A 15,651-nucleotide genomic window follows, 5' to 3' on the forward strand; every position below is an offset into this window, starting at 1 on the left:
AAAATTGCAAACAGTCTCAAACATGATAAACATCATTTCAGAGCACATTTCCCTTGTTCTCAGCTCTCTTCAGATCAAGGTACTAGCCTGTAAATCTGTATCTTAATACTATGCAATTGCCTACTACCCTATGCTTCTGAAAAGTACAGAAGGAGGAAGGAAGAAACAGCCAAATTAATGTATAAAAAATTACAATACAGAATTCTGTCTGGTTTGTTCCTTTTTAGTGGCTTTGACTACAGAAATAATTTCCATGTTACCTACTGTGTTTCATATAGAAAGTTTTTCCAGTTTAATCTCTCTGAACCACCCCTTCTGTTTTGAAAACAAATAGTAGTGTCCATTCTACTTTCTGTTGCATTCTCTTTTACATACCCCTTTAAAGGAGAGAGCCCATGGCTTTTCCACATTATGTCAGATGGACTTTTCCCTAGGACTTCGGTCATTCCGAATTTTCAGAATTCAGTCATTTCAGAACTGCTTTTTGATACACACTCTGAAATGACTATCAATTGTAGTCCACTTTAAATAATGCCACCTTGGTGCAGGTGAATTGCACTGTAGACAACTACATTTAAGTTAGTGACTATTGTATTTTTCCGGTATGACAAACTTTTTTCATTTTTTACTGACAGCTTGCTAGTTTTCTAATGACAGAAAGCTGATAGTTTGACTATCAACATTCACCGTGCTTTACTATTAGATTTAAGTGCCATCACTAATTGCTGATGAAATGCGTTGACTCTTTCTTTCTGGGCTGGCCACTTCAAGATGCAGCGAGATCTGAACATTCCTCTTCTCAAGCAAAGTGCATGATTCAACTTGTAATCTTGGATGTCATGAAGAAAGACCAATATGATGGAGTCCCGACTTTGTTCAATAGCTTGCTGAACAGCATGATACACCTTAAACCTGAAGCAAAAATAAGACAAAAAATGTATTTTATTTCATGCTGGGGAAAGAAAGGACAAATAATTCTTTTGACAGCTCACATATTAGCACATTATACCCTGATTTTATAAACGGATTTTAATGTACATTCGGTGATAAGAAAGTGTTACAACTTATGTTAAATTACTTTTTAACTACAGAAAAAAATTACGATCTAAAAATATAATCTAAATCGTACAGTCTTTTCCTTCCCTTTCAAGATCACTACAAAGAAGTAATGAAAATAGTTGTTTAAAGATAAATAAAAATCATCTTTGTATGCTAGTGATCTCACCAACAAAACTTGTTACTGTGTTTCAAATGTATAATTTTGGGGAAGCAATCTACAGAGGTGATATTGACAGAGGTTCAAATATCCATTAGTGTACATGTAGAGCACTTAAGTTTATTAATTTTGTAACTGTTCAAAAATTATGATATACTAAAGTAGAATTTGCATTGAATTTGTAATTAATCTACATAGCAAAAATAAGGATTACCTTGTTAAAAATCTGTTAAGAATTCTGTCCCCTTACATACAGTGTTTTATGTTCTACTCACTTCTTGCACCAGGGATCCTTTAAGAGATGCTCAGTCACAACAAAAATAATCTTCCTGCTCCTTCTTATACTGTTAATTATGGCTTCAAATTCTGATATGCCTGCTTCAAAGTCCCGTTCTTCTAAACAAAACCTAACTTCAAATTGCTTATTTTTTTCCAGAGATATGAAATTCTTTAACACCCAATTCCTGTCGTGTCTTGCATGAATAATGTAAGCATCATAATCATACTCTTCCTGTAGTCTATCAAGTTCTTTAAAACCAAGTATTCGATTTACTGAAATGTTCCAGTAGAAAGCTATCCTCCACCCTTCAAAATGGATGAGAAGAACAATAAAAATGAGCAGCATCACAGCTGTAGTAGTGATCATAAACAGAAGTTTAAATGGAGCACTGTCTTTGCAGGCTGAGCTATCAAAATGCAATACCAAAGTACCATGATACTTAGGCGGAGTGTTGCAAATGTACTGAGACTGCAATCCAGGTATATAAGCTTGAGTCGCATTAAGCCAACTAGCAAACCAAGCAATACTTTCACAGGTGCAATCAAATGGATTGGAATCCATCTCTAGTTTTCTCAAGTTCTTGAAAGCTGAGCCAAACACTTCTTCTTCAACTGAGGTTATTAGATTTTTCTGAAGGTTCAATGAATTCAGAGAGGTTTGGTCATCAAATAAAGTTTCTGGAAGCAGATTCAAATTATTTGACCCTAAATCCAAATATTTTAACTGAAACAGACCCTTGAAAACCTGAACTGGAATCTCATCAAACCCATTTGATTTTAAATTTAGAACATGCAAGTTGGGAAGGTCTTTTAAAAAAAGAACAGGGCCTCCTGGATTTGCATGTTTCCAAAGTCGAGCTAAATTATTGTGCTGCAAATTCAGAATATCAAGTTTGTGAAGTCCATCAAACAAATCTTCCTTTATGTTTGCTATGTTGTTATTGCTGATGTCCAGGACAGTCAAATTTTGTAGAGGATGAAAAGGTGAAGGAGAAATTGCCAGATTACTGCAACCTACCTTCCTTAGCATCAGCATTCTAAGGCTTGGAACGAAAGAGAATGACTCACTTCGCAAAGTCAAGTTTTTGTTATAGGAAAGATAAATATATTGTATGTTATTGAGACCTTTAAACTCATGACCTGTGAGCTCTTGACTAATTTCATTAAGACCAAGATCGAGAATTTTCAGGTGTCCCAAGCAGGAAAATGCTCCACTTTCTATTGTATAGATTCTTGTTTTTGTGAGGTTGAGAACCTGCAAGCTGGAATTAGCAAGTGATAAAAATGTTGTATTAGTTATTCTTTGTAAGTTTATGTTGCAGTTAGAAAGACTCAGGTATTTCAGGTTGTTCAGACCTGTGAACATATTAGTAGTGATTCGTGGAAAATTGTTATTATCCATTAAAAGGTACTCCAGGTGGTATAACCAATGGAAGGAAAAATCTTCAATTTTCCCAGTGAGCGAATTTATCAGATTCAGATGTTTGACGTTGGACAATCCATAAAATGAACGTGAAGATACATGAATAATATTATCCTTCAGGTTTAAGTACTCTAAATTTGAAAGCCACTGAAACGAGTCATCTTCTATCACAGAGAGAGAATTTTTGGAAAGGTTTAAAACTGTGAGATTTGTTCCTTGCAGTCCCTGGAAAGTTGTCTTGTTGATGTATGAAAGCTTCACATGGCTCAGTGAGAGGTTCTGAATTGCTGTGTTTGATAATTCTGTACAAAGTTTCTCTGTGCGATTTTCACCAAGATCAACATTGTTCAGTACAAGGCCAAACAGATTTCCAATTGCACGTAAACATCCTGTGTGAAACTAAAAGAAAAGGAAAAAAAAAAATGGCCTAAGCAAGGGGATTACAGAAGATATTTGACCCGCAAAGCCTAAATCTGGGAAGCGTATTCAAGTGAGATCATCAAACAGAATAAAACTCCCAACTTTTTCCACACCTGACTTTAGACAAACTTCTTGGAATACTGTTTCACATGCTAGTGGTTCTAAAATTCTAATATGATTATCATAATTTTGAGTGGTACTATTTTAGAATAAATAAGAGGTTTCTTAGTCAGATGAAAGTTGATTATAATTGTGTATCCAACTAGTGAAAATCTTTTTGCTGCAAGTACCATAGAAATAGAGATAATCTCTTTTAATCTTCCATTTATTGGTTTCTGCTAAGGATACCAATATACTAGAGCAAAAACAGATGTAAAAACAATGATTTAGGCATTCAGTTAAAACAAGAAGAAAACCATCTGAACAAAATCTATATTCATGAGCCATGATATTACACACTTCCTTCCATGACATAAATTGCAAGCCTCTGTTATAGTGCTGACCTCTCATTTGATTTCACATGTCAGCTGAATAATTAAATACTCCATTTATCAGTTCAATTCAAATGTATAAGGCTGCTTTTCAGATAGCAGTACTGTAAATTCAGAGCAAGCTAAACTAGCATAAAGTAGCTCTGTCAAAGTCCCATCCACTTATCCACCGGCTGTACATTTGTTGCCAGTATGGATATTCATGTGGTCATATAGGGAACTAGCCTGGCTACAAGATAACCAAGCCAAGAAATCTGTAGAGATTCCTCAAGTGAGCTACTCTACGGCCTCATTACAGTTTGCACCAGCAACAGGGAGGCATGAAGCCTAGAGGTGAACCAATTTGGAACTGCAACACTTAACATTACTCTTTAATGAATTGTGTTTTAACACTGAGAGGGTCAGAAAGAACAAGGTATGTTCTTTCTGAAAAAAAAATGCCTTTTTTTTTTTTTTTTTAAGTGAAGAGTGAATATACTTCTCTGTAATGATTATTTCTCTGGAGTAGCCCACATGCACAAATGAAATTTCTCTCTGATAACTAGAAAGGGAGACCTAGATTGTTTAATTAGTCTTTCATAATATCATATTTTCTCCCTGACTTAGAAAGATTTTTTCAGCTGTTCACCTTCAGTTCATACAAAAAAAAAAACAAACCTGCATAGAATGTACATGATGAGGGCTCACAGAGGTAGAATCATAGAATGGCTCAAGTTGGAAGGGACCTTAAAACCATCTGGTTCCAACCCCTCAAATATTCCAACCCCTGCTAGCTACTCAATCTAGCTCTTGCTTGAGACTTCTGATCTACATGAGAACACCTCTTTCTGATAACAGCGTCAGGAAAATAATTGTGTATTACTGTTGAGGGTCAGGAGCAATGCTGTGTATAATAGAATGGTTTTAACTTTGATCCTGGTGGATTCAAATTATATGTATAAAACATAAGCCATACAATCATATGGGATAAGTCAGGATAGTTCAATTTTGTACTTACACCAGTTGAATTTCTGTTGAAATACTTCCTACCTCTTTCAGGGGATTTGATGACAAATCAAGACTATTCAATGAAGTATTGCTAAGAAAACTGAGGTCCTCCTTTTTTAACTCAGTGATTTGATTGCCACACAACACAAGCTCACGGAGGTTCTTCAGCTGCTGTTGCAATCCTAAATTTGCTGACTTCAAGTGATTATGAGTTAGATCCAAAATATTCAAGTTCTGCAGAGAAGATGCAAACAGAATCATAAAAAATATTTTTATGTAATAAAAAAATTGAAATATTGCAGTTGTCTAATTCATGAGAAATTGGTTGCAATACTACAAATAGTACTACCAAAGCTGGCTATAGTCCTTCACACTTAGTCGAGAGTCTGCAGTCCTGTGATGCAAGCCAGTGCATTTTACATAACTGAACTGGAATACTGAGCATGACAGAAATGTACAGCCTTGCCCAAAACCACAGCTGTGCTCATTAGAACACTGTAGGACAATTAGTTCCCACACATTGCCTCTATGTTCTTTTGTCCTTAGGCCCTTCCTTGACCCCCAACCTCATAAATGCCACAGGGAATATTTAACCACATAGGAACTAGCCGGAAAAACAAAGGAAGCTAAAAGCCTTCTTATTCTTTCGGTCCCCGAAGCGCTAGGAGACACTACATTTAGCCTAGGCATCAGTCTTCACAGTCTGAGTGTTTATGCCTTGACCTTGAGAATTTAGGCTAGCTACTGTTTTTAGACCTCATGCAACTCAGACTCCTGACCAGCCATTCCACCCTATGCTTCATCTGCTGCTGCTATTCTTTCAGCACGGATTCTGTATGGAGAGATGCCTTGATGGCATGCAGCAGAGGAAAGGGGAAGGAGAGCGTTGACTCTCAGGGATGGCTGGGACTTCAGTGTGTTCTAACACAAGAAGCCACTAGGCCTTTTCTTTAGAAAAAGGATGAAGAAAGGTTATATGCTGGGTATTTTCAAATGGAAATAGGCAGCTGTTTTGTACACACATACTATAAATTCCCCATATATACTTTATTTACAGGAAAAGGTGCATTTTTAGCTTACCTCCAGGGTCTTGAAAGGATTGTTTTTTACATCTATTATGTTGTATCCTAGATTGAGCTCAGTTAGGTTGGAGCAGGAAGTAAATGCTCCATCAGGGAGCTCATGCAATTGATTATGTTCTAGCACCAAAATTTGCAACAGGGGCAAATTTTTGCACAGTTCTGGTTGCAGTTTAGAGATGATGTTGTATCCTGCATTTAAGTAAACCAGCTTGCTATACTTGGTCAGGTTTGCATGACATAGTTTTTTTAGCTGATTATGAGAAATGTCCAAACCAGTTATATTGTTTGGGAGATCAGAAGGAATTTGAGTCAGTTTTAGGTGACTGCAGTCTGCCATTGTATTTCTGATTTGACATTGTTTTCCAACTGATGCACACAGCAAGCAGACAGACACCAGTCTCAAAGATAAGCTCTTCCAACAAAGAATATCACTTCCCATGGCTTTATCTGCAAAGGCAAAATGAATTTGCATTACAAATTACAGTCATTTTGACACAATTCATACATTATAACTTAACCTGAAGGCTAAGCAAGCCAGGAACAAGAAATCATGTAGTTATATACGGAGCAAACACTGATTATTTTTACCTATGGAAAAGGTATGTTTAATAATCACTCTTTGCTGGAAATAATTATGTTTAAAAATCTACCAACGGTTTATCTATAATCAGTGCAAATTTTCAATCATTTTCCTTTTTCTGATTAATTTTGGATTGATTTAACAAGCATAAAGTACAATAAATATGACAAATTATGCACAGGCTCTTCAGTGTTAATTATCTATGCTCTGAGCTTTACTACACTTTAATTATTTATAGCTATATGCAGTAAGAATGCCTAATATAAATGCCACTTCTTTATTTTACAATTCTTGCCAGTTTTTGTTTTACAAGCCACTCACACAAAATTCTAACCATCTATTTTTGTTTTGTTGCTTGTCTAACTTTAGTTAGAGCTTTAATAAAAGAAGGAATACCAGGCTATAGAAAGGCAAATGAGAAAGAACAAACTAAACCTATACTGACCTAATAAAAAATAGAAATTAAAAAAAAAAAAGTGAGAAGAGACAAGCTGTAGAGAAAATGCTGTCTATAGATTCAAGGCATTTCAATTTAAAATGTCCTAATAAAGATTCAGTTCCTTGCTGGGCACTGCATGTGGACCTGTCTTGTCCTTTGTGGCTCACTCAGCCTGGCTCTCTGCTCACCTGCTGCTGGCAAGGGAACAGGGGAGGTGAGGGGACAGCACATAACTAAACCTGGCAGTCCTACAGGCAGCTTGACCTGCTACACCTGCGGCTGAACACAGCCCCCTATCCCTCCAGCTGAGGAATATGAAGCACTTGTTCTCCTTCCTCATTCCTCTGCAACCCAGGAGCTGGAAGAGTGCAGGAAACCAAAGGGGGAGCTTGTTTGATGCCTCTAGCCTGCATACTTTTGAGGGTTGTTTTATAGAGATAAGGTAGCTGCCAGGCTCCTCGGTAATTATTGCCAGTTCATCTTTAAAGTTTGAAAGGAGCAAGAAATGCACTATACAAATATAAACCCCGGCTCTTTGGATTACTTCCAGTGAGGCTAACAGGGCTGCCTCCTTGTGCTTGGCCATTTTCATTGCAGGAAGTCTGGAAACAGCTTTAACTGTTTCATGCTTTGGTTGGGAATCCAGTGAAGTAAAGACACCCCCGCTATCAGCTTTAAAAGACAAGGTTACAGAATAATATTTAAGGGACAGCAGACAGAACCAGAACCATCGATATTATTAGGAAGAATCTTAAAATTGGAGAACTGTAGCAAGGGATCCTCCAGCATCTCGTAGTAAGTGATATTCCCACTCCACCAGTGATTGCTGTTTAACATAAATACCTCCTGCCAGCTGGGGTCCTCACAGCAAGACACAAGCACCCAAGCACACTCTCATTAAGCAAACAGCAAGGGCACCGACTTTGTGCAAGTTCAGAGAAATCTATGACCAGGGAAACTGCCAAACGCCTGAGCAGTGCCTTAGCTTCGCCTCTCTGATACCCATATTTATTACAAATACCTGAAGAACAGCATCAACTTACCACTGTGGGCTTTACCTCCTTCAGTATGGGGGCATCCAGGCACTGCACATGTTCTTCAGTGCATGAAAACCATCAGGAAAGAAGCTGCCCGGAGCCGGAAGGAGAAGTGAAAGCGAAAGTGAAGATGGGCAAGCCTCTGTGCCAGCAGGGCAGCTGCTGCTGGAAGTGCACAGGGGTTTCACAGATGAGCAGCATCACACAACCCAGCAACAATCCTGGCTATTTTCCGTGTCTCTGAAAAAAAAACTGAGGACATATCCCAAAAGCAGATATGTTACTGATAGGTTACTGGCATAGGGATATTACTCTTATGTGGAAACAATGCCCCATAAGGGTCCTACAGAGCCAAATAAAGTATGCCTCTTTAAAAAGGGAACGTAAGTGACAGCATAATATATTAATTGTAAGATACAGTAATCAAATATTTTCTATTGCAATAAAATAGGGAAATGATTCCTAAAGTCCAAATAAAAGTTTCAGGTACAGCTTTTAGATGTTTTTCCTTTTAACACAATTTGTGAATTCGCATTTTCCAGGGACCTGCCTATCACTTTTCTGGAAAGAGAGGACTTGTCCAATACATGCATCTGGCTGTGACAAAAGGTCCTGCTGCTTGGGCTACATTGGCATCGGTGCACCTGTGTGTCGCAAATCAGGAGGCTCACAAACCTCTCATTCAAGAAGCCTCTGCAGGGCTCATCCAGCCATATGCTCAGCTCACATTTTCAGGTAGTCCCTGAAGTAGAGTCACTGGAGTAGAGTGAGTAGCCGCAGCACTTGCCTAGAAAAGAGTAAAAGTGGGCCATAATCCTTCCTTCAAAGTGCTTGAAATCACAGCCCAAAGGAAAATGTTAACCCTCCACCTGCCAGGAGCTCTGGGAGGGGAGGGAAACTGTGCTGGCTGCCACCCTGTGTCCTGTTAAATCTGGGACCACTGGCAGCTTGGCAGTGCTGGAGAGCACCGGGAGGCAGAGCAACTGCCTGGTATAAACTAGTACTTATCCTTGGAGTTAGGACACCAAAATGGACACCAGAACCATGCTCCTTTGCAGCTGAGAGGTTCCAAGGCCTGTTTCATTCCCATTTCATAGTTAAATTTTTGTCTTCCATTTTAGCTTGCTGTGGGAAGAATAAACTTGTTCCTTGCTACCCCGTGTGCTTCTGCAGAGATAATTTGATCGTAAATGCAGTCACACTAAATTACTCTGAGGAGGATTTTCCCTCTATGTTTTACAACTCTGCTGCTCTGGAACAGAAGGGATTGCATTGATGGCAAAGAAACAGAATAACAAACAACCTTTGCAGAGCATTATTGTAGCACAGCAATACTGCCAGGTATTTTGCATCCCATTTCCCTCTACACCATACTCTTTGCAAGGTGAAAGCTGCTCTTTGATCTCACCTCTCAGCTGATTCCTGCTCAACACCTCTACCATTTTGCAGCATGATTTGGAAGAACCAGCAACTTACACTGTGCAAGGCAGACTCTAGGGCATACACAGACAGTGCAGGTTCACCAAGTACAGGATTTCTGAGGCAGAGGACAAAAGTTGACACATCTGTGCCTATTTCAGTGATGTGAAATCACATCAGGTTCTCAAGTTTCCATAACTTCACTGTAAATTAAATGGCAGTTGTGTTTTCAAGACCTGTAAAGGACATGGTGAACTCACAGTGAAGGAAAAATTCAAGCAGTCCACCTGTCCAAAGAATAATTTAGGGAAAAAGCAAAGCAAAATCAAGCAATGACCCCATATGGTGGGTGATGAAAGCAACTCACATCAGTTGGTTCTGAATGGCGACAATAGGCAGTGGGGCACAATCCTGGATATGTAGCCATTTCACTCCCAGCTGACCACAGAGAGCAGCCAGCTGCTGCACAGACCCACTTTAAGTTTATTTGGACTCCAGGCACAGAAGGTGGGGACATAGGTGCAGTATCTGATGGAACACTCCCAGAACAAACATGCCACCAAAACTTAGCCTAGAGAAAAAGCAAAAAGGAAAATTACTAATCTTCATCTGGTCTTTAAATACATACAGGTGTTAACACGGTAGCATGTGGCTAGTGGGACTTCAGTGTTTTCATAAACTGAAGTCAGACTGCAAGCATCAGGGGAAGACCCAAAATAACACACAGACAATACCCATGGCTCATGGTAAAAGCTCCATATATTGTGGTTGGGTATAGAAAGAAGTGAAAGAGGTCTGGAAGCGAGCCAAGCTACCAGGAGTAAGCAAGCAGGAAAGAGCAGAGAGCTGAACAGTTAAGATCTGAGGCAAGGCTTGACAAGGGACATCCTTCAGCTTTGAGGAAAACTGATGAGAGGACAGTGGGGCACATAAAGCAAGCTTCTATCTACCTCTAAGGAAAGAAGAATAGATGTTTTTCTGCCACTGTTCTTAGACAAATTCAGTTGTGCTGCTGAAGAATCTAATAGGTCAGGTGCCTTTTGAGTGCAATGGTTCCTTTCAGGCTGCTCACCCATCACTGTTAATTTAGCAGTGACTGGTGGTAAAAATTGATTTTTTCCATTAGCTTTTTGTGGGTGCAGAAGTGGAAAAGCATACCTGAGGGCTGACGTGCAGATCAATGTTAAAGCAGACCATATGCTTATTTTAGTGTTCTCCCAAACTTCTGGGTACTGCCAAAGACAGGAGAATGTTTCCACAAATTTCTTTTTTCCCTAGCTGAAGATGTTGCCTGGGCGGGTGGCTTAAAACTCAGGCCATAGTTTGGATTTTAAGCTACCCAGTGGGCAACAATAAACAGGCTGAACTATTCATCACTTGGAAGTTACCTGAAAAACACCACTGGACACAGATAAATTCTGCAGCAGTTGCTCATCAACTCTGAGAGCAGTCACAACACTTTCCTGATGTGCTGCAATGACTAGAGATCATCTGCACCTCCACAATAAATCACATTTACTGCAGGACAAGCTGCAATTTACTTTTCAACCAGAGAATCCTAATCCCAGACAAACCTGGAATTGCTTCCAGGTTAACATTTTAGTCTGGATTAGCAAAGGTAGAAATGTTTCACTTTTTGTTTGTTTGTTTGTTTTGTTTTGTTTGGATTTTTTGTTTGTTTGTTTGTTTTGTTTTTAAAGAGTTGTCAATATTTCATGTTTGCACAACTGGATTTTTTTTTTTTTAATATATATATTTTACAATGAAATGTTTTAACTTTTTAGATACTAAAATATTAAAGAGATTTGTATTTGGAATTTGCGTGCATTCCCATGTTGTAGAAAAAAATATAGCAATTTCTGGCTCTAAGAATTCCCCAGTGAAGATGGCAACCTTCCTAAAATCTTGTTCTTATCCAGCTCTACCAATTAAGCATGCACATCAAATATTTCTAATTTGCAATAATTTCTATTTCTCGGGATTTTCTCACAGCATTTAATAATTTGGTTTCAGAATCTCTTCCTTTTTCAGTGTTCCCCCTTTTTTCTGGCAGATTTTCATGTTTGTGTTCACAGTGTAACTTCACAATGTAACCTCTCAGAAATATTTCCCCACTAAAGGTTATACCTTTAAAGGCTATGTGACCTCTAGCTTCTAAAGTTAAACTGTACTTAAAAGAATCACAGCTGTATTTGACCTTTCCATTTAATAAAATCTCTATTCAGTTATATCCAGAACCTTTTTGAATTGTACCTTTCCCTCAATATTACTGTGTTCTGAAAGCCCTAGAAGCCCAGATTCACTAAAAGCTCAAAGCAGTAAGATGCACAAGCCAGGAATATATAAGTGAATGAATACACAAACACACACACACTTGGTTCACCCTTTTCCTCCCCACCCTCAAATGTTTTGCTTTGTTGGTAACTGACTTCAGATGCAAAAGGACTTCTTTAAAATGGCCCTAGCTACATCTGTTGACCACACCTATTCACTGTTGTTTCTTTAATTTTCGCTTCAGGAATAAAACAAGTCATTCTTCAGGCTTCCTTACCTTTATTCCACCCAAGATGCTGCATCTAACTTCATTTACAAGGTGCGAGACAGATCCTGAACATGCTTCTTAATGCAGTGAAGATTCTTTATGTTGCTCTCAGTAGCTACAATCTTTTGTTTGCTTAGCAGAATAACCAAATAAATTGCTACTGTTATTTTTAAAAAAACAGGTGCTTTAGGGAAACAGCTCCTTGGACAAAGCTTTTGAGTAAAAAACTACCAAATCGTATCAGTGGAGAGTTCTTAGAGGCAGAAATTGCCATTTTGACGTGCTAGTACTTCATTTCAGTAATGGTAAACATGATCTATATATGTTAAATATAACAAATGTAGCAAAAGAGATGAAGTTCAATACAAGCATACATGTAGGATGAAGTAATACGATTCAGCTTTGCTGAAATGAAACTTCTGCTCTACCAGTGCTTAAAATATCTTTTTTTTTTTTCTTTTTTTTTTTTTTCTATTCTGATCTGGAATGCACACAATGACCATTTGAGCCCAGTACAGAGCCCTTCCAGCCTCTTCGCTAGCAGTGCCATTATGTAGCCCCTACTCTTTAGAAGTGGCTAAGGCTGAGTTAGGAAAACATTTACAGGGAAGAAAACCAAGCAAGGTCAATCATAACCATTATCAGAACCATCAGCCTTTAATTATAATTTTGTTAAGTTAAAATCTGAGAACTGAATTTCAATATCAGTGTGTTAGATTTTTGCTAAATTCATCTGCAGAGTTTAAAACCTGTTGCTATTCAAAGATTAAGATTGTGAAATCTTTTAGCTATAAATAAAAGTGTGGAACAATATCTTTCAATTCCTTCTAGCCAGAACAAAGTCACAAAAATAGAGAAGTGTCTTATTAGAACTAGCTAAAAAAAAAAAAAAAAAAAACAAACAAACAGGTTTAATGATTAATACACATTTCCAAATTCATTTAATTTGCAAGGCTGGTTTTATATATGTATTGGAAATATGACCATTACAGGCAGTAATTATGTCTACAAAAGGTTAGAAGTCAGGAAAACATTTTATAAACAAAATATAAAGTACCGGACCTGATTCAATGACTTAAAATTAGACTGATTTTTTTTCTATATTGCACAAGACGCATTACCTGAGGCTAATTTTTATTTTATTTTGCCTACCACTTAATGCATTGAGCATAGAAAAATGTATTTAGAAAGACTTGTTTGCAAACTCAGATGGGCATTGGTGCCCATGGCTTAGCTTTGATGAGCACATGAATGGTACATCCCAGCCTGAGAGCTGATCATAACCCAAGCAGTGCATCCTGTCCCAACACCTGGAATCGCTAATGTGCAGCATTCATGGAAAGAGGCCGTAGCGTTCAGTTATGACTGAAAGACTCCTCTCAAAGGGAACCAAGATCCTACGGCCTGAAGTCAGTTCAGTATACAGATGTTATGGCTCCAAAAGTGAAGAAAGGAAGCCTCACATTCCTTAGCAATTAGTGATTCCTGAGCAATGTTTTTTTCAATCGACTTGGAGTGAATATTAAAGCTTACTGGTAGAAACGTTCATAAGCAAAGAAGTTTGGGGCTTTGGGGCTATTGTTTTTAAATATAAGTTTCAAGTCAGTGAACGCAAGTGCTGGAAACTAGTCTCTGTTGCAGCATGTTGTGTGATTCTAGCTCGTAGCAGCTTCAGTCTTGCATACTAAATATTTTTGGTTGTGTGCAAACACGCAATACGCTAAGAATCCAATCACCCTGATTCACTGCAAAACCAGTCCATTTGCCAGGGCTTGAAGTTCTGCTTGAAAACCATTCTATTAGTAAAAAGTTTCTACTCAGCTGTAATATTGATTCCACAGACATATCTTGAAAATTAACACAAATTACATGAAAAACGTCAGAAAGAAAGTCACCATCCATCAAGAGAACAGTATTCCTCAGTACATAAAAATACGTACATACTTACTTAACCATGGAACAAGATACTGACTTCTGAGTAACACAGCCTTCCTAGTGTCTGGATGTTATATTGCATGCTTACACCCATCAGATCTCAAAACTGGATGAAATCTGTATTGCTGAGTTGCTTAGCAGAATGGAGATTAAGGTGCTGCTTTTAAATAAATTCTGAGCTAAAACTAAAGCCGTTTATAACACGAGAATTACAGATTTTGAGATATTAACATACCTAGCCAAATATATCTGTGCATGTATTCAGAGTAGCTGTTAACTTTGTGTTGATGGTATAATATCTGTGTATAGCGAGGCAGCAAACTGATTTGAACATTGTCCTTTTCATGTCAGCCTTCTATAGAGTTACTTTGCTATGTAAGAAATCCTGAAACAGTTGAGTTTTAATTAAAATTCAGTGAGCAAAAATCCTGACCTCAAAGGACAATTTCCATCAACTCATTACGGATTTCATTATACTCTGAGTTAACACTTGTATTACGGTTTCTTAATATCACACAAACCTCAAGCAGAGCTATAATGAGTGTAGTCTGGATCAGAGGTTAACTTATTTTGTGATTAAGTTTTTAAAATATTTCAAATTCTCCAACTTCATATAAAAGCTAACATATACAACCACGTTATGTCTACGTTAGAAACCTTTAAAAATTTTAGGACTGAGAGTTTAGGCTGTATGCCACAGGACAGTCACCATTTTTCTACTCTCTTTACTAGAAGCCAGTATTTGGACATCCAGGAATTTGGGTGAGAAATGAAACGTCACTGTATCTGAATAAACTACTTACGTTCAGCATGGATGGCTTATGTCAAGTCTACAGTATAATGCATACTGGGGGAAGAAAAGCACATGTGTTGGGCTGCCTAAGAAATCGCCTACATTTAACTTTGCTCTTAAATATAACCCATAAGTTGAATGTTTTGTGCCAGGCTGTTCCTGACCACATTGTGAAACCCTCTGCAAAATGAGGATCATGGCCATGCTCATAAACAAGACAATTAAGTCAAATGCATCCCTTTTCAAATTCAGCACCTTTAATCTGCCTAATATCTGTAGATAAAATGAAGATATATGAATGTGTATACAGAATCAGAAAAGGTGTTTCAAACTAGATATTTGTACCCCTAAACTATACAGCTAAAGTACCTTTTTTGCAAATGATCTTCCTTACACACATTGTAAACAGTAGGTACTATGTATCTCTTCTGATTTGTGTTCCCTGTGTTAACACACATAAAAGTATCAGTTGAAAGCATTAAAAAAAATAAATGTTTTTACTTGGAGAAACCAGAGGCAGCAAATACAGCAGATTTCATGATATATGGTTCTACATGATCAAGTACAGAAGTAAAATACTGAACACATTCACTGAAATCCCTTTACCTTTTGAGACCTGTGACTATTAGTCACTGCTTTATTATGAGTAATATATCAAATGTAGTTTAATGAAAAAATAATTTATCCAGAATATTTAAAAAATATTTCTGCACTTGTGTTATAACAAAAAAAAAACTAGTAACAGATAATATGGGAAATATATTTCAGGTACTTTAACTCCAAGAAAGACAGGGAAAACACTAATTTATTTTATCCTTTCTATGCAAGACAGTAACACCCTTTGAAAAGCATAGCATTAACATTAGTACTGATGTTTTTTCCACAGTAAGGCTTTTTATAACAATCTCATATTTTAGTCGATTATTTTGAAAAGACAGCATCAAAGAATCAGGTTACTTGTCACATTTATTGATCCACTAAATCTCTGTTTTTTGTACATGCAAAAAC

The 15,651-nt window shown here is 37.6% G+C and overlaps 1 protein-coding gene across 1 annotated transcript; it reads right to left on the minus strand.

The window, feature by feature from the left end:
• Positions 1-683: 683 nt before the first annotated feature.
• TLR3 (toll like receptor 3) lies at positions 684-6,340 on the minus strand (the record flags this gene model as incomplete). Its single annotated transcript, XM_084286111.1, has 4 exons — positions 5,897-6,340; positions 4,859-5,050; positions 1,492-3,317; positions 684-912 (listed from the first exon to the last, which is right to left on the minus strand). The coding sequence occupies exons 1-4, from the start codon at positions 6,335-6,337 to the stop codon at positions 684-686; spliced, it is 2,688 nt and encodes an 895-aa protein (XP_084142237.1). The 5' UTR covers positions 6,338-6,340.
• Between the last annotated feature and the right edge of the window lie 9,311 nt (positions 6,341-15,651).

Source organism: Netta rufina (assembly GCF_964035555.1).
Source record: "Netta rufina genome assembly, chromosome: 4".
NCBI lineage: Eukaryota > Metazoa > Chordata > Aves > Anseriformes > Anatidae > Netta > Netta rufina.